Source organism: Arvicola amphibius, chromosome 8 (assembly GCF_903992535.2).
Source record: "Arvicola amphibius chromosome 8, mArvAmp1.2, whole genome shotgun sequence".
NCBI classification, from domain to species: Eukaryota; Metazoa; Chordata; class Mammalia; order Rodentia; family Cricetidae; genus Arvicola; species Arvicola amphibius.
This window is the reverse complement of record NC_052054.1, coordinates 41,174,895-41,196,998: the sequence shown is the minus strand read 5'-3', so window position 1 is coordinate 41,196,998 and position 22,104 is coordinate 41,174,895. Positions and strand designations below refer to the sequence as shown.

Below are 22,104 nucleotides of genomic sequence, written 5' to 3'. Positions count from 1 at the left end.
ATTATTCTTGTCTGTGCTAGCCACATGGCTCAGTACCTTATACAGTGAGGCAGTCACATCTTGCTGCTTCTGTGGCTGGGCTTCCTCCTTCCCAGAATTCTCCTGTTCTCATTGACCCGCCTATACTTCCTGCTTGGCTACTGGCCAATCAGCGTTTATTTAAAATATAATTGACAAAATATAGGCCATTCTCCCACACACAATACCTGCCTAAATACTGTAGAAACTCAGTGAAGAATTTTGAAACAAAATATATCAAAAGTTTAGCAACTCCTGTAATTGTCAAATATTCCTGTTGATGGCATGGTTCCCAGAATGCTAAGGACTGGTGATGGAAATTAAAGAAGGTGGGCCTTGTGGGCATGATACCTTGACGGACTCTTAAGTTCTTACACATATTCATTTATAGTCATAGAAAGTTAATATTATTCACGGACAGGTATTTTATCATTATAGTTATGTACTAGTTAGAGTTTACTTCAACTACAAAGAGGCTAGAATCATTTGGGTATAGGAAACCTCAATTAAGAAAATGCCCAGCTATACTGACCAGTTAGCAAGCCTACTGGTCATTTTCTTAAACCGTCATTGATGTAGGAGGGCCCAGCCCATATAATTTGGTATAAAAGCAGGTCGACCAAATTATAGGGAGCAAGCCAGTCAATAAGCAGCACTCCTCATAGCCTCTGCATAGGTTCTTCCCCAAGCTGTTTATGGTCAAGGTTTTATCACAGCGACAGAAACCCTGAGACAATTATATTCAACACACTGACCACCACTTTTAAAAACATGGCTGGGAGGACACAGAGGTGTGCATTTTCAGTTTTGAGAAAGTCCATTCTCCAGACTGACCTGGTTCACTACTGAAGGTCTTCAAGGGTAAGAACACCACTTTTACTTTTGAGACCCAACTTTAGGATTCATTTACAGACAAAAGAGGTAAAATTACTTTCAAAATAATTCAATTATCAGGGCAGAAGGTGGGCATTTCCTCTAGAGCCCAGTTCTCTTCAAAAAGGAAAAAAGAAATCTTGAGTTCAAGCCACCTAATGTTTTAAGGAACTAATGCTAAGGAACTACCACCACATATTTTCTCTGAATTCATTTATTTAAGAGGCAGAACACAGCAGTTCAAAATTGTGAAACACAGTATTAATACAGAGTAAGTTTGGGAAATTAACAGGAATTATATTCCATGTGCAGAATAAATATTTTTAAAGAAGCAAATGTAAGCTTTACTTGGTGCTAATTTACACATAAATAAGCATTTTTATCTAAATTAAATGGCATACTGATTTTCAACTTGACTATTTTCTCAATTACATGGCAGTAAATACAAACATTTTAAACATGTTTAAATGTGTAGTGTAATATAACATAAGTAGTCTATTCTACAAGTTCATTATACTCCTGGCCTTCCTGTTTGGATAAAAAGCATGCTGAACAGCAGCAATACACATCACACAAATTATCTACCATTGATGATTTATGAAGTGAATTATGTATTTTAGATACAAAAATTTTTAGTATGTTGGCTAGTATTGGCAAACTTAGAATTTCTCAACTTTGCCACTAACTCAGCCTGTGCTTCAGCTTCTCTCTAGAGGTGGACTAGATCTTCAGTACCTAACGCAGAGCCTAGTGCCTCACGTCCTGTCAGAGCTTTCCCAGCTTTGATTTGCAAATGTTTAGTTTCAAAATTTTCAAACATGATTTTCCTTTTCAAAACTTTGTGTAAATGTTTCGGAACTGCTAACAACTCTATGAAATCCATCATTGTATGTTTGTAAAGGCCACCCTTTCCTAAAGTCATGAATTAGATCTCATGATCTAAGAGTATCCACTTTAAAGCCTGCTACCAGAGACTTTCTGTAAAAGCTCCTATTGTTCCATAGCCTCCCTCAATATCCTAAACTCTTTGCACTGAATGTGAGCATTCTGTACCTAGTAAGAGAACATCCTGACAAACCTGAAGTAATTTGCATTTTTCCAGACAACTAGCTTTGACTAATTTACATAATTTCAGAACAGGTATTTGCTTTGCAGTCTTCTGTAAGGCAACATACCAAGTATTTCAAAAGGCAGTCACTGTTATGTTTCTAAGACAGCATAAACTCTAACACAATTTTGAAAACAACTGTCAAGAATTCTTGTTTTTCACTTTTAATTTCATATGTACAGAGCAGATGATATGCCTATCCGTGTCTTTCCTTAGTTTACCACCTTATTCAAAATTCTCCCTTTACAATCCATATCATCCATATACTAAGCAAGAATGTAGATATAATGGCAGAGTAAATCTAATTCATGCAAGAGAAAAACAGTTATACAACAACACATACAAGTTTACAAAAACTGGGAATACTGTTAATGTCAAATAAACAATGAGCAAAGATGGGCTTTCATGCCAGAAGTCCCATTCAGTCAAAATCACGATTTGTAAGAACAAGTGGTGCCACCAGCGTCCAAACATACAACACGATGCCGATCCAGCTGGACGAAATTTTCACCCAGACTGCTGTCCACTGACTCTTCATCTCACGAGAAGGTTCATACCTAAAATTTGAGGGAATGCAGAAGTGACTACTTTGGTGAGTGAATTGTGTTACTAAGCCATCAAGCTACTAAGTCCCTTCACTCAGGCTTCCTTTGTATGGAGCAGCTCATCTTGCTGCCATGCCTTCCGTACTGATGCATCAGGAAGACTTTCTTTGAGCACAGCACAGAACTCTGAAGCAGATTTTTCACACAGTTCTGAGGCATCATATGTAATTCTACATGATATTAAATAGGAGCAGATGACACCTGAGTAAATAACGTGATTATTATATACAAAACTGGAAGGTTTATAGGCCTCCCTTCTCAGCTAATGCCACTTCTCAAATCTGACAGATGGGGAAGGAAACATATCCTTATGTTAGCTGATTTTTGCATACAAACTGAAATATACCTCTCTTTGAACTAATTTTTTATCATTATCTGATAGTAAAAGTTACTGATTACTGAGAGAGACATCTTAACTAAGATGTAGTTTAAGAATTTGATAAAATACACTTTCATAATAAAAAATGAGTAAGCACTAGCCTCAAAAACATCAGGTTAGAATGTTTTTCTCCACCCTTTGCTGGTATTATAAATAATCTTTCATACTATTTAAAATATTGAGTACCATATGAGTGTTGAAATTTGAATCTGGGACCTCTGGAAAAGGAGCCAGTGCTCTAATTAAAGTCATCTATCTCACCAGCCCAGTTTAATGATTTAGTTTTAAAAGAACCATTGTTTTTAAAACTGTATACTATTACTATAGTATGTTAGCAATAAATTTACAGAATTAAAAATTTAAACGTTATGTTAAATCAACTATTACATGCATTTCTGTTAAAACATGGTTATATACAGTTTCCTATTTATAACTGTCTTCAAAATTTGAACAACCACATTTGTTTAATTGTTAAGGAAGTAAAATCTGCATTTCTCATTCTCTCAGAATTTTAACTAAATACTGAAATACATGAGAGGATTAAAAAGTACTTTGGCGCTTGAGAAATGGCTTGCCTTGCAAACATAAAGACTGGATTCTGACTCCCAGAGTCCGCATTTTTAATAAGCCAGAAACAGAGGCACTCACTTATCATTCCAGCAGGGTAAGGGTGGAAATAGATAATCACTAGAGTTTTCTGGCTAGCTAACCTAGTCTATTTGGTGTTCCATACCACCTCAGTACCTGAGGAATACACGCGAGTTCCATCTCTGGCCTTCACACACCAGGTACATATGCACCTACTTACACATAGACATACACACACACACAGGTACATATGCACCTACTTACACATAGACATTCACACACAGGTACATATGCACCTACTTACACATAGACATTCACACACAGGTACATATGTACCTACTTACACATAAACATTCACACACAGGTACATATGCACCTACTTACACATAGACATTCACACATAGGTACATATGCACCTACTTACACATAGACATACATGCACACTCAAGTACGTACTGTCACACACTTTACAACAGAGTCATGAAAAATCCACCACAATTACCTGAAGTTAACATAAAATCTAAGTACCTGTACCAGTTGGTAAGGGTCATCATGATATAAAGTGAAGCCAGGAAAAGCATGAAGTGAAAGAAGGAGTAACTGTAAGTGACGCCATCCCTTTCGTTATCCACAGCTCGGTGAACATCATCGCCATCTTCTAAGGATCCATCACTTCTGGCATTCCCGTCTTCTATTAGTGTTGACTCATCACTTGTTAGAGTCAGTTTATTAACCTGACTATTGTTGGAGGTACGGATACTGCATGAAAAAGTCAGGGAAAGAAACAACTTTTAAAAATAGATAATTCCTTAATCTACACAAATACACCACCTGAAAGTATAGTTTGCAGACTTTCTTACCTTGAGTAAAACACACACAGTAGGAAGAGAACCAGTCCAATAATCCCTTGGGGATGCCACCACTGAACGGACTGCCCATCCTTTGGAACAGGGTTTGTGGTATTGAAGCCAATAATGCTTAGTAGACTTGGATTGCAATTTGTTTCTATAAAGTACATTAAGGTCAAATTAAATGTTAGAGCAAGATAAAAAAATTAGGACATATTTAACCCATGGAAACAAAAAGGGTAGATTTAAAAAGGCACAAGCAAATTACATACTTAAGCATAATTTGTATGTATTAATAGTAACACTTAAAGGTTTTTTTCTGCCTAACTTTTAGAGAACTGTTTAGAAAACTTAAATCACTTTATTTCTAACCTTATGAGAGCCAAGATATCTTGATCAACAAATGGATAGAATTTAGAGAACCTACCTAAAGGTAGTACATTTAGAAATACAATGCAAACTAATGTAGCCATTTTATTATCTAACAAAATAAACCAAAACTAACAGGGAGGACACTACATACTCATCAAAGGAAAAATTCACCAAGATGACATTTCAAATCTGAACAGCTATGCACCAAACACAAGGATACCCAAGTTTGTAAAAGAAACACTACTGTAGCCGAAATCACATACTGACCCTCATGTACTAACAGTAAGAGACTTCCATACCCCACTCTCACTGACAGATAGGTCATCCAGATGAAAACTAAACAGAAAAATTGAGCTAACAAACATTAAAAACCAAATGAACCTACTTTTTTTTTTAAAGAACATGAAAGATTCTACCTTCTCTCCAACTCATGAACTTTGTCCAGAACTGATCACATATCTCAAACAAATCTCAACAGAGAGAAGAAAACTGTAGTAACTCCCTGCATCCTATTCACAAAAGAAAACTTAGAAACTCAGGAAACTGAACAGTTTACTACTGACCCATAAAAATGGGTCAAAACAGAAATAAGTTAAAGCCTAGGATTAAATGAAAATAACACTCAGCATACCCAGCCTTATGGGACAGTGAAAGGGTGCTAGAGAAAAGTTCACAGTACAGGGTGCCTATATAAAAAATGAAGTGATCTCATACTAGCATAACAATTTAATAACACACCCAAGAGTAGACAGCAAGAAATAATCACACTGAGGGCTGAAATGAAAAAAAAGCAAAGAGAATACAAAGAATCGATGAAACAAAAGTTGATTCTTTTAGAAAATCAAGATAGACAAACCCTTATACCAAACTAGCTAATAGACAAGAGAGAGAGAATATCCAAATTAACAAAAACAGAAATGAAAATGGGGACATAACAAGAGACACTGATGAAATCCAGAGAATATATATATTATATGAAATAAAATTAATTTAAATATAAACATACTAAAAAAGCCTATACCACCAAACTGGATATTCTAAAAGAAATGGTTAATTTTCTCCATACACCAAAATTAAACCCAATATTAAATAAACAAAACAAAGAAACCTTAAACCCCTAGCGAAATAAAAACAGTCATTAAAATTCTAACAACCAAAAAATCCCAGGGCCGTATGTTTTTAGCAAAGAACTGTACTAAACTTCCAAAGTAGAGTTAATGTCAATACTCCTCAAATTATTCCAGAAAACAGAAACATAAGGAACACTGCCCAGTTCATTTTATGAGGTCACAGTTAACCTGATATCCAAACCACATAAAGACTCAACATAGAACTTTTAGAATTACAGACTATTTTCCCTTATGAACGATACAAAAATATTCAATAAAATATTTGGAAACTGAATCCATGAACACATTAAAAAGATCATCCAAAGTAGACTCATCCCAGAGATGCAGGGATGGTTCAATACATGAAAATCTGTAAGTATAATCCACCATATAAACAAACTGAAAAGAATCACATGATCATCTCATTAAATGCAGAAAAGACATTGAAAAAAAATCTAACACCATAAATAAAGAGATTAGGGATACAAGGGACATAACTAAACATAATAATGGCAATTTACACCAAGCTACTAGCCAACACAAATTAAATGGGGAGAAACTCAAAACAATTCCACTAAAATCAGGAACAAGACAAGGCTGCCCACTCATTCCATATCTAGTCAATTTAGTACTTGAAGTTCTAGCTAAAGCAATTAAACAACTGAAGGAGACCAAAGAGATACAATTTGGAAAGGAAGAAATCCAAAGTATTATTTGCAGGTAATATGAGAGTGTACATAAATGACCCTAGAAATTGTATGAGGGAACTCCTATGGCTGATAAATAGTTTCAGCAAAGCAGCTGGATACAATATTAATTAAAAAAATAAATAAATAAAAATCAGAACCCTCCTATAGGCAATTGACAGACAGGAAAGGAAATTGGAAACAGCACCATTCACAATAGCCTCAAATAATGTAAAATATCTTGAAGTAACTTTAACCAAACAAGGAAAGGCTTATGTGACAAGAAATTCAAGTATTTGAAGAAAAATACTGAAAAAGGTATCAGAAGATAGAAAGATCTCTCATAGTAACAATGCCCATCTTACCGAAAGGCGCCTACAGATTTAGTGTAATCCCCATCAAAATTCCAACACAATTCTTTACAGACATCAACAGGACAATTCTCAGCCTAATAAGGAAAAACAAAACCAAAAAACAAACAAACAAACAAGAAACCAGGATAGCTAAAATAACCCTGAACAATAATAAACTGCTGGGTTTTGATTTAAAAAACAACAAAAAAAACTACAATGGAAAATATCATTTTCAACAAATGGTGCTGATCAAGCTAGATGCCCGCATGTCAAAGAATGCAATTAAAGCCATACTTATCATCCTTCACAAAACTCAAGTCCAACTGGATCAAAGACCTCAATATAAAACTAGTCAAGTAGACAAAGTGGTGGGCTACAAAACAAGGAAAGAATTTTACCAAATCCACATCCAATTGTGGACTAATAACTAAAATATACAAAAAACTTAAACTAGATAGCACAAAACCAAATGATACAAGGAAAAATGGAGTACAGAACTAAACAGAATTCCCCCTAGAGGAATCTCAATGTTTGAGAAACAAAGAACTGTTCAACATCTTGTCCAACAGAGAAATCCATCTTATACCTGTCAGATGGCTAAAATCAGTAACACAATTGACAGCTCATGCTGGTGAGCAAGGAGAACACTCCTCCACTGCTCGTGGGAGTGCACACTTGTACAGCCACTATGGAAATCAGTATGGTGGTTTCTCAGAAAGTTGGGATCTACCTTAAGATTCAACTATAAATAGCCAAAGGCCTCTCCATCCTAACAAGGACATCTGCTCAACCATGTTCACTGCAGCTTTATTCATAATATCCAGAAACTAGAAACAACCTATATGTCACTCAGAAGAATGGAGAAAGAAAATGTGGTATTCTTAAACAATGAAGTATTACTCAGCTATTTAAAAAATGGCAACATGAAATTTGCAGGTAAATAGAACTAGACAAAAATTAAACCTGAGTACAGTAACTCAGAAAGATAAATATGGTATTTACTCACATGTAAGTGGACATAAGCCATTAAGTAAATGATAACCAAGCTACAATCCATAGACACAGAGAGGTTACGTAAAGAGGAGGGGTGCGAGGGTGGTGGTGGTGCATGGTCTCTTTGGGAGGGGGAAACAGAAAAGATTTTAGGGCAAACTGGGTACAGGTCAGGATGGGAAAGAAGTAGAATCAGGTAGAGGGGAAGATGGGGTGGGTTGGGCTGGAGAGATGGCTCAGAGGTTAAGAGCACTGCCTGCTCTTCCAAAGGTCCTGAGTTCAATTCCCAGCAACCACATGGTGGCTCACAACCATCTGTAATGGGGTCTGGTGCCCTCTTCTGGCCTGAAGGAATACACACAGACAGAATATTGTATACATAATAAATAAATAAATATTTAAAAAAAAAAAAAAAAGATGGGGTGGGTGGAGGTAGAGATGGCTAGAATTGGGAGGATGCTTCAAGGGGTGGGGTGGAAACCTAATACAGTGTAAACATCCTGGCATATATGAAGGTGATCCTAATGAGGTTTCCTAGTAAAGGGGGCTATGAAGTCTCAACTGTCCGTCTCTTGTTGCCAGGGGAGGCTTCCAGTGGTGGGACTGGGTTACATTCAATTGAGTTGGCCAAGTGTTTCCCAGGGAAATCTCCAAACAACCCAGGCTGTTGCTAAGACAAAAGAGTTGCTCTCTGTAGACTGTTACCAGGGCCCCCATTGCTGAGGACAACACCCACACAACTCATAGAACAAAGACCTTTATGTTCTAGTCTCTTTGGTGAAGGAAGGTACTCTGCAGGGTACCCAGCTACCAAACCATTGACCTGCAATCTGTCCTGCCTGCAAAATATGCTAGGGTAATAGTGGCACACAACCTGTGAAGAGTTAGCCAACCAATCTGATTTGACCTAAGGCCTACCCCATGAGACGAACTCATATCTGACACCATGACATTGCTTGAGTAACCTAGAACCACAGGTTAGGTAGTCCAAAGACTTAGAGTAAATCCACACATACTGGTCTTAAAAAAAAAAACTCTCCCTCCAGGCATGTGGAGAGTCTCAATGGAAGATCTCCATTAAAACTTCCCCTCAGAGCCAGAAATCTGTAAAATCAGATGTGGAAAGAGAAGATAGAGGACACCAGGAGAACAAGGACCTCTGAATTAATCAAGGCACACAGAGCAAGCACATGGCCTACAGGGGGTCTGTACCAGGTCCTTTGCATATGTATTATAACTACTGGCTTAGTATTTTTATGGGACTTCTGGCCATGACAAGTCTCTGACTCTTTTTTTTTTTTTTTTTTGGTTTTTCGAGACAGGGTTTCTCTGTGGCTTTGGAGCCTGTCCTGGAACTAGCTCTTGTAGACCAGGCTGGCCTCTAACTCACAGAGATCCGTCTGCCTCTGCCTCCCGAGTGCTAGGATTAAAGGCGTGCGCCACCACCGCCCGGCAAGTCTCTGACTCTTGTGCCTGTTCTTGGGATTCTTTTCCTCTTGGGTTGCTGTGTCCAACTTTATATGATAGTTTTTGCTTCATCTTTTATTTTATTATGTTTGATTATCTCTTAGAACCCTGTTCTTTTCTAATGAGAGACACAGAGTAGACCCAGAAAGGAGGCGAGATGGGGAGGAACTGGGAAGAGTAGATGTAGTGATTAGACAAGCAGGCCTGCTTTTCGTCCTGCCCGGCTGCCACTTGGCTAGCTTTACACCTGAAATAACAACACACAAAGGTAGGGGAAACTATAATCAGGATACATCGTATGAGAAAAAGAAATGAAAAAAATAGAATCCTACAGTGACCTTAACATGATACACTGGACGCATTGGCGGGTTGCAGGAGTTAATCTTGGTAAAATGGTACCATAGGTCTGCAGGTCGTGCTTGTTATTTATTCAGTAGAACAAAGGCTAAATCAGAAATTACTATTGGTACCACTCAAAGGGTAACTCTCACTCTTCCCACAGACAGTGAACAAAGAGATTTTTTTTTCAATGAACTTTACTGCATTTACTCTTGTAAGCTAGAAAGGAAGGATGCTGTGATGAAATACAACCCCTTAGCCAGGCGGTGGTGGCGCACGCCTTTAATCCCAGCACTCGGGAGGCAGAGGCAGGCGGATCTCTGAGTTCGAGGCCAGCCTGGTCTACAAGAGCTAGTTCCAGGACAGGCTCTAGAAACTACAGGGAAACCCTGTCTCGAAAAACCAAAAAAAAAAAAAAAAAAAGAAATACAACCCCTTAAGCATTATTGCTTTCAACCAATCACCTTTGGCTACAGCCTTAACGCATTCGGCTAATACTTGTGTCCATATTTATAATATATTATCCTCATAAAACGCAAGGAAATAAAATCCACTTTGTAAAAAGAAAAGAAAAACAATGCAGATCTTTTAACCTACAACATGCTGCCTTTCCTATGAATTTCTTTGCCATCTTAAAAGGATAAGCATACATTTAAGTACCCAATACATATTCAGTTTTAATTCCAAAAATCTAAATATTCAATCTCCACTTTATTAAAGAAAACTACATAAGGCTAACATCTCAAAGAAATCATTAATGATATTTTAAAACTATTTTTTTTGGGGGGGGCGGGGAGATTCTCTATACACTAAGATCCCTGTCTCTATAACAACTGAAAAGGTATTTAATCAGTTTGTAAACAGTGATGAGAGTCAGAGAAAATATTTTATACAAATATGATTTTATAGGAAAAAAATTCTAAAAAATGTAATTTCTCTGTTCTTTCAAGACATACAGAAGTTTATTTCCTATGGGACTTAGTGTGACTTGAGTACATAAATTCATTACAAAGCAAGTTATCTATTTGCAAAATAGTTACCAAAAAAAAAAAAAAAAAAAAAAAACCATGAAAAGGCTATAATTAAATTTACAACTGAAAAAGCACTTAAACCAGGAGTGGTGCATACCCAGCATTTGGAGGTTGAGCATGAGGGCTGATGAGAGAGCATGGTGCAGGAGCTACAAAGTGAAGCTTTGTCTCAGACAAAACATAAAAAAAATTAAAAATACTTTATTTCTTCTTACATATAACTACCTTAGATACTATAAATGTTAAGTATATATATTTCCATGATTTCTTAAAACTATATCATTTTATTAGTGAAGGAGAAAACAAAGTAAAAATAAAAACAGCGATACCTTAAAGATGAAGTAGTACTGCTTACATGGTCCGCTCCTCTACCAGCCTAATTTAAGGAACTTCCCCCCTTAAAATGAAGAGTTTGAAATAAAAAGTCAATTCTGCAAGACTCATTATAAGTAAAATATACCTGGTTCATTGGTCATAGCAGACCATGTCAAATACATTGTGTAGACTGTAATTACTGAAGATTGTAACAAGCCAGATCTTGGTTGAGATTCCTACAAACAAAATATATGAAGTAATGCAAATAAATATCTGACATTCTGTTTTATGAAAATTTATAAAGTTAAAGGCGTCATAAAAATGAGTGCATACCTGGATCTTGGGCAGTATAGACATTACAGAAGCACCAATGCAGAGGAGCATGTTGACGCTGATGAATGCCTTATTTTCTGAACAACTGGCTGGGTGAGTGTAGTAGACAAAGAATAAGATGATGGCAACTAAAGACAGCAAATAATTCAGAGCTGTAGCTGATAACAGGGCTGCGAAAGAAAAAATTGAATTATTAGATTTTTTAATAAAAATATTATATACTCAGCATGGTACTTGTTTTAAAATAAATCTTTTATTTTATGTAACTAACCAATTAACTCAAGCTTGTTAATGCAGCTATACTATACAGAAATCCCCTTAGGTATTGGGCATCTTTTATACTTTTATTAAGTGTTTCAAAGGTTTTGTTTGTTTCTGTTTATTGCTGTTGATGAATTAACACAATTCTATGTTATTTCTAGTAGAATTCCCTTTTTAATGTACTGGGAAATCTGTCTGCAAAAATCTTTAATCAACAGACTCTGAATATCATGCTATCTATTCAGGGGTCTTCTAGTTTCATTACTAGTAAAAGAGAAAGTGATAGTGCTAGTTAGTAATTCTCTACAAATTGCTGATACAGTCACTCATAAACTGAAAACCACTTCATAGGAAATTAAAACACAAAATGCTAAGGGATTTCCCTGCAAACCATCTGTTCTCATCAGTGTTCACTATACTGAGGATACTCCATGAAAGAAAAGCTTACCTGCATACCAACACCTTGAGTTCCCTTCTTCCATTTTTTCAACCCATGATTCATTCCAAGAATGGGCAAAATCAATAAGCAAAACTAGTTGTATGAGGATAAAACAAAAGGCACCTGCCATGCCTACATAAAACCACACTGAAAGGAAAAATAGCATATTTTAAGCAAAGGAATGACTGCTTTACTTTTTATTACTTTTCTTAATAATCTTGATACAAAACTTATGGAAATTGATTTTGCAACTTGGGAAAAAAAGAAAAACCAAACAGTAAAAGAATAAACAACTCCAGGTAGCAGTTACTATGGCTTCCTTTACAACAAACAAACAAAAGTATCACAGAATTTTTTTTAAGTCCTCACCGGTTGTAAAAGTGCCTTCTGGAATAAAGAAAGCTCCGACAATAATTGCGACTGCTGTAGCAAATTTAAAGAACCAAAACCTAAGACAGAAGAAACGTAATTTTAATAATAAGCACCCAACAAATAAACAGTAAATCTTTTCAGAATCACTTAAAGAAGTTACATTTTACATAATAATAAATAATCTAAAGCATATACTGAAAAACAACAACAAACCCTGACCATTACATAGGCTACTGTAAAGACAGTCTAAGAAAGGTGTGCCAACAACTCATTTGGGAATACTGGTTTCATTCCAGAGGACTGAACTGGATAATATATCAGTATATAAAGTACAATTTAATTTCACAAATTAATAGCTTTAATAAATTATGAAATTGCCTACATCCAAAACAGTAATTTAAGACAGCCAGTAACTAAAATGGTAAAAGCCTATTACAGAACATTTTTATTATGTAATATTACATTTTTATTCCGTGTTTGGCGTAGCATGTTGAAAAAGAAGCAAATAAAACATTGAAATAAACTACCTGATGAAATATTCAATATTAAAAGAGACCGATTAAATTAGCACCCCCGCCCCCAACAGGTTGTGCAAAACAGTCATCTAGAGAATCAATGCCTGTTCAGGAATAAGGTTTCTTTCTATTTGGCTGCCTTGTAGATGTAGGAGTTGAGGGTTCTATGTAATAGGGCCGGTTCATTAAAAGCTAAGAGGCAGCAATTACGTCTTCCTTTAGTCACATATATACATCCTCCTTTAAAATTAAAATACATCATCAGAGTTGATGCTGATAAATGACTCACCACCACTATTTAATATCCAAAGCAAGACTTTCTCTAGTAAAATCAACTGGCATTCTTAAAAGTTTTTATGGTCAGATGATTTTGCTTTGAAATTTCTTTGGATAAATTCAAAATTACCAGGAGACAGGTTCTACAGATTTTTCTCTCACATAATTCAATGCTTACCCATTGTGGACCGCGGCTCTAGGATCACTGCTGCTTTTCACTTTGATCATTAGTAAAGAGAGGAGAAGGTAGAACATGGCTAAGCCAAAGCACAAGCGATACACAGCTTTGTAGCCAACCAGAATATTACAAGGAACAACACCCTTCTCATTCTCACAGAACCCAGGAATCTAGGAAAACAAAATGGGTTTATGGTCAATACTTTTCATAAACTAAAACTTCCATGTAAACTGTAATCTACTTTACAAGCCATAAAAATATATATAAACAAAATAACCCTGCTGCATTTTAATGCAGGGAGGGGAAGTTAGGGCCAGGCATGGTAGCACAAGCATTTAATTCCAGCACTGAGGGAGGCAGAAGTAGATAAAGCTCTATGATCTCGAGGTCAGCCTAGTCTACACATAGGTCCAAGTCAGCTGTGGTTACATAGTTGATGTGGGACTCCCCATCTGTATGCTGTGAATACCACCGGTTAATAAAGAATCTGTCTTGGGCCTGGAAGGGCAGAACAGAGGTTGGGGGTGGGGGGCATGACACAGATACTAAACTGAATGCTATGAGGAAGAAGGTGGAGTCAGGAGACCATGTAGCTGCCAGCTGGAACCTTGCAGTTAGGCCACAAACCTCACAGTAAAATATAAAATAATGAAAATGGGTTAATTCTAGATATAGGAGCTAGATGGGAATACACTTAAGTGATTGGCCAAGCAGTGATCTAAATAATATAGTTTCTGTGTTATTATGTCAGTTCTGGGCACCTGGAAACAAACAAGTGGCCTCCTACAACACATAGTGAGACTTTTTCTCACAAAAAGAAAAAAAAAGTGAAAACTTCCAAATGAGCAAATAATAAATGGCTACATTTGGGCTAAATGATTATCTTGAGCTGAAGATTTACTTTACTTCTTTAAATAAGTATCTGAATGTTACATGAAAACAAAAATGCACTTACTGATAGCATACCATAATTGTAAATTTTTAGGACTTGCATTCTACTGTGATGTACTGAATTACATAAGTTAGGTGGGAAGAAATGAACAAAAGCTTAAAGAATTGCATAAAACAGTCACTTCTGAGACCACAGAGAATATAAAATAGTTTTTTAAAGCTAATGCTATTTAAATCCATTTTTAGAATAAGGCTTTTAAGTTCTATTTCTCATTATGAGTACATTATTGATTTAACTTGAGCTGACAACATATTCATATTTTAATTCAGAATCTTGAGAAATAGCAGCGACCATTTCAGAAAGGTAACTGAGCAGGGGTGGAGAGGCGCAGTAACAGAGTCCTTCCCATGCAACATGGGTCTCCACCAACACACACTCACAGATACAAAGTCACAGTGAAATCTGAACACAAAAAGGAGCTTTTGTGACTTAAGTGTCAGTATTTTTTGAAACGACACATATCATAAGTATAAGAATAAACTATTCTTCCCACACCTAGTCCCAGTATTCTAAGAATATTAAATTTTAGGTATTAGCTTTTTACCACTCAGATCCAATAGCTGTATACTAAAAGTCTTTCCAACAATTCTGTCTAAATCCTGTATGCTCATGGTTTTTCTCACTGCTTCTTCCAGTGCTAGGCTTCTGTCAACTCCCTTAAGAACTACTGAGGAAGTTCTAGCATCACTAATCCTGTGTGGGTTTCTACAGCATATGCTGCCTGGATTTCAATTTCCAGCTCACAAAACGGGTACTCACTCTGATCTGAATTAATGTCTTCTATTTCTTCATAGATGTACAGTGTTTAGCCTCCATAACATCTGCCCAAAATTCACATATTTAAAATTAATTTATGTATGTGCACCATAGTACATTTTTGGAGACCAGATGGAACTCAAGGGAGTTAGCTGGTTTTCTCTTTCCATCATGTGGTAGCAAGTGCATTTAGCCATGTGACTAAGCCATCTAATATTGGCCTCAATATTCTATCTTGTAACTCTAATCCTTAATAGAGCAAGATTAGGAAGGGGGGAATAATTAGATTAACATTGTGCCTTTATATAAAAAGCATGACACAGCCTGCTACTTCTCTCCTTATGACATGAAATGTAAGAAGGTCAACTGCAAACAGAAGACCTTTACTGGAACTAAACCTTTTTGGCACCCTTACTTCAAATATCCCTCATCCAAGCAAGTAAGACAGAAATTTCTGTTAAACCACATTTTCATAATACTACTGTTTTAGCAGCCTGAACTACATACACACAGGTATGTGATACAGTAACTTTAAGTCATCATGTTATAAACTATATATTCCCTTCTGCTCCTATAAGCCAACTCACTGAAGAAGAAAAAAAACTGAAAATGACTTTATTTTCATTTCTTTAAGATTTATTTTTTTTTGAGTGTGCATATGTGAACATGACTACAGGCACCTACAGAGGTCAGAAGAGGGCTATCAGGTCTCTGGGAGCTCGAGTTTGGGCAGTCATGAGCCACCCATCAGTGGATGCCAGTAAGCAACCTCTAGTCCTCTGGAGGAGCAGCAAGCACTGAGCTGACTCTCCAGCCCTTGTTTCTAGGTTAAAAAAGTACTTCCCCTAGTTTCTAAGAACCAGAATCTGGCTAATATATTCTAGTACTACCAATATCTGAATGCCAGCCAGACTCATTCACTACAACTTCAACAATAATGAGGCCTGTTCCCTCACTGATTCTATTATACCAAGCCTCTAGATCTAAGCACTTGGCTTCTGTCTTTACAAAGTTAATCTTTAGTCACAATTTTCTCAAAACCTTTCCTAGTCATTGTTGCTTCCTCATTTTCAGGCATTGCACTTAAGTTTTACTTATTTTTAAAATGTCCCCTTTTCAGAAACAAAAAGAAAACACATACACAAATCCCTTTCCAATTACAGTGACATCACCAAAGTCATTTCCTGATTTCATTGATATATTAGTTATACTCATGGTTTTCAACATGACATTTCATACTCTGATCATATTCACCCCATCCCCCACCACACTCCCTCCCACTCCTGCTGATCCCTGCTCTCTTCCTATTTGTCCTTCTCCTACCTCCATATCATTTGTTTTTTCTTTGACCCAAAGAGTTTTACTAGAGTTGTTTCTAGAAGCGTTGAAGGGTTCTCTACAGGACCATGAGCATCTTAACACTGGCTACACCACTGAATAAAATGTCTTTCACTCTCTCAACAACTACTAACTGCACATAGATTTCACAAAGAGGAAGAATCTTGTGAGCTCCTCCCCTCTCCATTACTGAATGTTAGTGGGTCCAATACAACCAGATCCTGTGAGTTTGTAAACAGTTATGTTATGCCTGAAAGTTGGGATTTGATACCACTCTTCATTTTCCTCTGGCTCTTACATTCTTTCCGAACCCACTTGAGCAATGTTCACTGAGCCTTGGAAGCAGTGACACAGATAACCTATTTATGGCTGAGCATTCAACCTTCAGTTATTTTCAACACCAACTAGTTTATGGACCTCTGCAAGTACTGCAGACAGTCTGCAGGTGTAAAAACAAGCTTCTCTGATCAAAACTGACAATACTACTCATCTATAGGCTTGAAGAACAGCTACTTAGAAGGAAATCTGGTGGGTAGCCCATTTAGTAAAGCAGTAACTGTGGCATCCCCCACTAGGCCTAATAGTCTCTAGTCACAGGCTTTCAATGAGGTTTATAGTAAAAGAATTTACAATACCAGATATAAATTCCTTCCAAGGGAGCGGACCTCAAATCTAATCACAAAGTAACTGGTCATCTCTAACAGGCTTGCCACTGGACCAAGTAAGACTGCTGATGGCAATTCTTCCCCAGGAGCCTGAATAACACTTTCTGGTATGACGAGAGTTATTCAGAAGGAAGGAGGCACCCAGACCACTTCCAACCTGATTTCTGTATGTCCTAAGACTATAGCATGTGATGTCTTCAGTAATGGAATCTACTATTTAGTTCTGGTGGGAAACCAACAACCATAGAAATTACCAAAGAACATTTTCTGTGCTGCCATCATAGAACTGAACAAGCTACTCCATATTGTTTGTCTTTCCTAACAGAATATAAACTACTAAAATTAGGATTATATATTACTGTATTTTTATATTATTTTATTATCCAAAAGTTATTTTTGTATATTCTACAGTTTTAGTTCATCAACAGTAAAACAAAAGACTGACCTTGTTCAGTTGTTCTTCCATTCCTGGTATTAACATTACACAAGCTACACAAACTCCCACAAGCAAGAAAAGTGCATAGATCAATCTAGTCACAGTGGAGTTGTTTCCACTAGGGCAGCATCGGCACAGCAGGCATGGGGCACTGCCACACAAACATGGTATCTGGGAAAAAATATTAAAGATCAGCAGAGTTTAAAATGATTCAATAAAAATGTACATTCTATTTGTTGAAAGGGGAGATAAACAGTGACATAAATTTTAAAAAAGACTCAATGTATCTGATTCACAAACATTATCTATATGCTCTAAAACCTAAAGGCAGAAATGGAGCAGGGTCAAACAATAAACAATGTCCTCTATACGTAGTAAAATTATTTAAAACCAAGAAAAATAACCAACAATAACCAAAATTTAACTAAGAAATGAAATATTCATCAACAGCACAGCTACTAAGCTCACCTCCAGCCCCTGCCTCCCAGATAAGAGTACAGTCATAAAATTCTGGGAATTCTCAACACTAGAAGATGGAGGGAACAGTGCAGAATGGAGGAATACTACCCACCACAACACTATGGTAAATCAGTGAGTGAGTGAGTGAGTGAGTGTGTGTGTGTGTGTGTGTGTGTGTGTGTGTGTGTGCGGGGGAACACTAGCTCAGATATGAAATGATCTAACATAAAAAGAGATGGAGATGCTTAATAAGGATCAGTGCATATGACACAATTTTAAGCAGTTAATGTTAGTGAAATTAGAGTCCCTGAAGGACAGAAGAAAAAGGAAGAATCCTGCAGAAATAATTACCAAATTTCTATCAATTCAATAAAAACTACACATTCATGTATCCAAATTAATAAAATCTCAGTAAAATAAATATGGTAAAAATTATACTAAGTAACACTATAACATTGCTTAAAAGCAGTAATAACCAGAAAAATCTTAAAAGCACACAAAAATAATATAAACAAGGGCATATTATATAGAGAACAAAGACAAAAAAATATTGATGGTAAGAAATACTTCCAGACAAAAGTCAGTACTGCAAGAGAGAGAGAGAAAAAAACAACTTTAATTTTGTAGTCAATGAAAATAGTGTTCAAAAGTTAAGGCAAAAGAGGGACATTTTTAGGGGCAAAACCAGCAAAGAAATCAAATCTAAAAGATGCAAACTATCAGAGATATTGAATATATATTCTTACTTAAAACATGAACAAGAACTACTAGTACTAAATCCAAAGATACTACAAGAAAACAACAGATTAATATCAACTTGAACATGAACATGAAAATTCTTAACTAAATTTTAGTTCATCAAGCAGAAATATAAAAGGAATAGAATATTGTGACCAAGATAAGTTTTAGTCTGGGGCAAAAATATGCCTCAACTTTTAAAACCAACCAATTTAATGCACAGTATTCACAAACTAAGGAAAAAGCTCAACTTGGTCATCTCAATAAGTGAAGAGAAGCGACTGGATGAAATATAGTACCCTCAGCCTGGAGAGTTGGAATAAAATATCCTTGGCTTGAACAAAGTAATTAATAAAATACCTATTCTTCTCATCTACATTTAAATCGAATGCATTTTCCCCTACTATCTAAAACAAGGCAAGCAAGGGGCTTTGTATTTACAGTGAGGATCTTAGCTAACATAGGAGACAGGCACAAAAGATGTAAAACGCAGAGTGAAAGACAAAACTGAGGAGAATAAAGCAAGGCTCTTGGTAGATAAATGAACACCGAGTAGAGCTGACAACATCTTAACTACATAAAATCACACTTCATATGTAGAATGGGACACTTCTCCACACTTGGCTCCCCAAATCTAGGTATTCTATGCAGACAGGAAGCTACGAGTTTTCTCTAGGTGCACCAACAGCCTTAGATGAGCTTTCTGCTGGAAACAGCAAAACTAGATCATTTCCTCATAAAGTCAAAGCTGACAAGTCCCACCAAAATGTTCTGTGTCCCATAGCAACCATGAATAATCCACCCCCCCCAAAGGTCATTGCATACAAAATAAAAATGGAGCAGTGGTTGGCACAAAGTCAGTATCTGGTAATTCCTACTTCTTTCTTAATTATTTAACCACATTAACTATTTTGGGTAGAGAACTGATTACAAGGTCTAGTTATTAAAAAAAAATTCTATTCAAAACACCAATGCTGACCTCAGGTTAGAGAAAGGTATATTAATTAGTGGCTGGTGGTACATGTAGATTTAGGAATGGATAAAAGGTCCAGAGATCCTTACATGTAATTTTCTTTCATACTTCTTTTTGTTGAGTAACAATGTTCTAAAATTCTTTTATGAACGAGGTGGGAGAAATTATTAAATTTGACTAAGTCTGCAAAAACCTGTTCAAGAAGCAAATCTTTCAATTATGGGTTACTTGACATAATGATTTCAATATAGGAATATTTGAATAAACATTTACTTTATCAAAGCTTTCAAGTAAATGAGCATATTAACTGGAGAATGTGAAAAAGATGGATTCGTATGTCATAGGGCAAATTCTACTTACAGATGTGCACTGAAATGCCATAATTAAAATAGAGAAAAGAACATGGAACAAAAGGGACGATCCAAATGACACACCATGAGTCCTCAGATCAGTCATCAGGAAGTAGGATCGCGTGGCACCCTAGCTTCTATCAGCTTTAACCCTGCATATTGTTGCTACCTTTTCAGGGTGCTGATCGAATGATGGCAAGGCAGTGTCCGTCTCCCCAAAGGCATTCTTTTAGTGAACAAAACAGGCAGTCTACGTGGTAAAAGTAGTAATGTAACTTATCCCATGTTAATCTCCAGAGCCATTTTGACTTAAAATACATGTATACAAAAAATTCCTTAAAATGTAAAAAAAGTCAATAAAACACTGACCTTGATACCAAAAATAGGTACTCAAAATTGAATTGGAAAATAATAAAATGGGGACTTCATATCCCTCTATCTCTATGACCTCAATAGAACTATTTTATGCCATTATCACAACCAAACCAATTCTAGTTTCACAAATTAAATAACAAATCAAAAAGGAAAAGTTTTATAATAACTATTCCTAATTCTTATGTGCGTGCATGCGTGTCTGCGTGGTAGCATGTTCCCATGGGAGACAAGGGAGTCAGAGCAGAAGAGGGAACCAGATTCCCTGGAGCTGGAGTTACAGGCAGTTGTGAACTGCCAAGTGTGGGTGCTGAGAACCAAACAAACCCCATTATCTAGCAGAAGCATCAAACACTAGCTAGTTGAATTGTCTTTCCAGGCCCTTATTTATTAATCTTTATGGGACCAAATTTTGCCTTCTGCATAAAAGGTTCAACAAATTTCATTAGACTCTCTTAACTTCTGCAGTCAAATTTCCAAAGCCAACTGCAAACAGAAATACAAGAGAATAGCTTGTTGGAATAAGAAGTTCCACATAGTACTTGATAAAAATCAAGCATTTATAATTCAAGCTATATCAAAGCATGTTTTAAGAGACGCAGCATATAAATTAGCCAGTACGTTGGTTAATGTACATGTAATGGAATCATTTGGTTAGCCAGAAAATTGTTATGGGTTAAACTAAAAAATCACAGATTGAAGAGTAAAATTTTAATCCAAATGCCCCACCCAAAGCAATGAAGCTCTTTATTTTAACCTGTATTGCTAATGTTTTGACTATTGGGGAATGGGGTTGTCTGTGCTATCTGGGTTACGAAATCTTGCCACTACACTAAAGACGCTTTTATTGTCTAACGAAAACGCAACATACCCTTCTTTTTAAAGCATCGAGTTTCAGATTGCACGCCCACGGTTGATGACAAAGAATATTTAGTACCAAAGAACCGAACAGCTTTTCTAGAAATACCAATTTGGAAGTATGCACAGTCAAGCCACTAAAGCTGAAGAGGGCACTGAGAGAGTTTAGACTATTTTATTTCAAAAACGACATTGCTACATCGACACTGCTGTCAAGCTGTGCCAAATAACGGGCCCGATTCCCTGGAGGCTGCGCGTCAGAACAAAGAGGCCTCCGGGAATGACAGTGCCGCAGTGCGAGGTCGCCGGGCACGAGGGACAGAAAGGGACGCGGCGCCCAACCGAAGGAAGGAGCTGGAGTAGCGACGGCAGAGGCTGACTCCAGAGAGAACTCCCATAGGGCGCTATCTGCTCGGGCGGCTCCCCTACCCGCCCGGCCTCGCCCTCACTGGGCTCGGGCCCCGCTCAGACCGGAGGAAGGCGGAAAAGCCGGTCTGCACCGGTCCGCACCAGGCCGCCTTACCCAGCTCGCCACGGAGCACAGCCCCAGCACGCTCCCCATGGCCTCCGCGTCGCTGGCCCAACGTCTGCCGACAAGATGGAGACAGCGTCTTCTGCTTTTCTGTGCTTATTTACTGTCTGGCAGGCACTTCCGGCGCAGAACGCACCCGCCCCTCGGCCTTGCGTCACTTCCTCGCAGACAAGGGCGGAGTGACGGCGGCGACGCGTCCGTGGTGCGCCTGCGCCAG

The 22,104-nt window shown here is 37.1% G+C and overlaps 1 protein-coding gene across 1 annotated transcript; it reads right to left on the bottom strand.

Moving 5' to 3' along the window:
• Nucleotides 1–1,087: 1,087 nt before the first annotated feature.
• Nucleotides 1,088–22,021, bottom strand: Serinc1 (serine incorporator 1). Its single transcript, XM_038339449.1, has 10 exons — nucleotides 21,879–22,021; nucleotides 17,615–17,776; nucleotides 13,459–13,628; nucleotides 12,487–12,566; nucleotides 12,127–12,264; nucleotides 11,418–11,587; nucleotides 11,230–11,320; nucleotides 4,432–4,576; nucleotides 4,100–4,330; nucleotides 1,088–2,556 (listed from the first exon to the last, which is right to left on the bottom strand). Exons 1-10 carry the CDS (start codon nucleotides 21,915–21,917, stop codon nucleotides 2,421–2,423), a joined length of 1,362 nt encoding a protein of 453 aa, XP_038195377.1. The 5' UTR covers nucleotides 21,918–22,021; the 3' UTR covers nucleotides 1,088–2,420.
• Between the last annotated feature and the right edge of the window lie 83 nt (nucleotides 22,022–22,104).

What these genes read in the sequence shown, in the direction of transcription:
- Serinc1 (XM_038339449.1), bottom strand. Translation starts at nt 21,917, where the DNA reads ATGGGGAGCGTGCTGGGGCTGTGCTCCGTGGCGAGCTGG. An exon ending in TGTGCTCCGTGGCGAGCTGG is followed by an intron (nt 17,777 to 21,878) that starts GTAAGGCGGCCT and finishes ATTTTTTCCCAG; the next exon opens with ATACCATGTTTGTGTGGCAG. An exon ending in CTGTGTGTGTTTTACTCAAG is followed by an intron (nt 4,331 to 4,431) that starts GTAAGAAAGTCT and finishes TTTTTCATGCAG; the next exon opens with TATCCGTACCTCCAACAATA.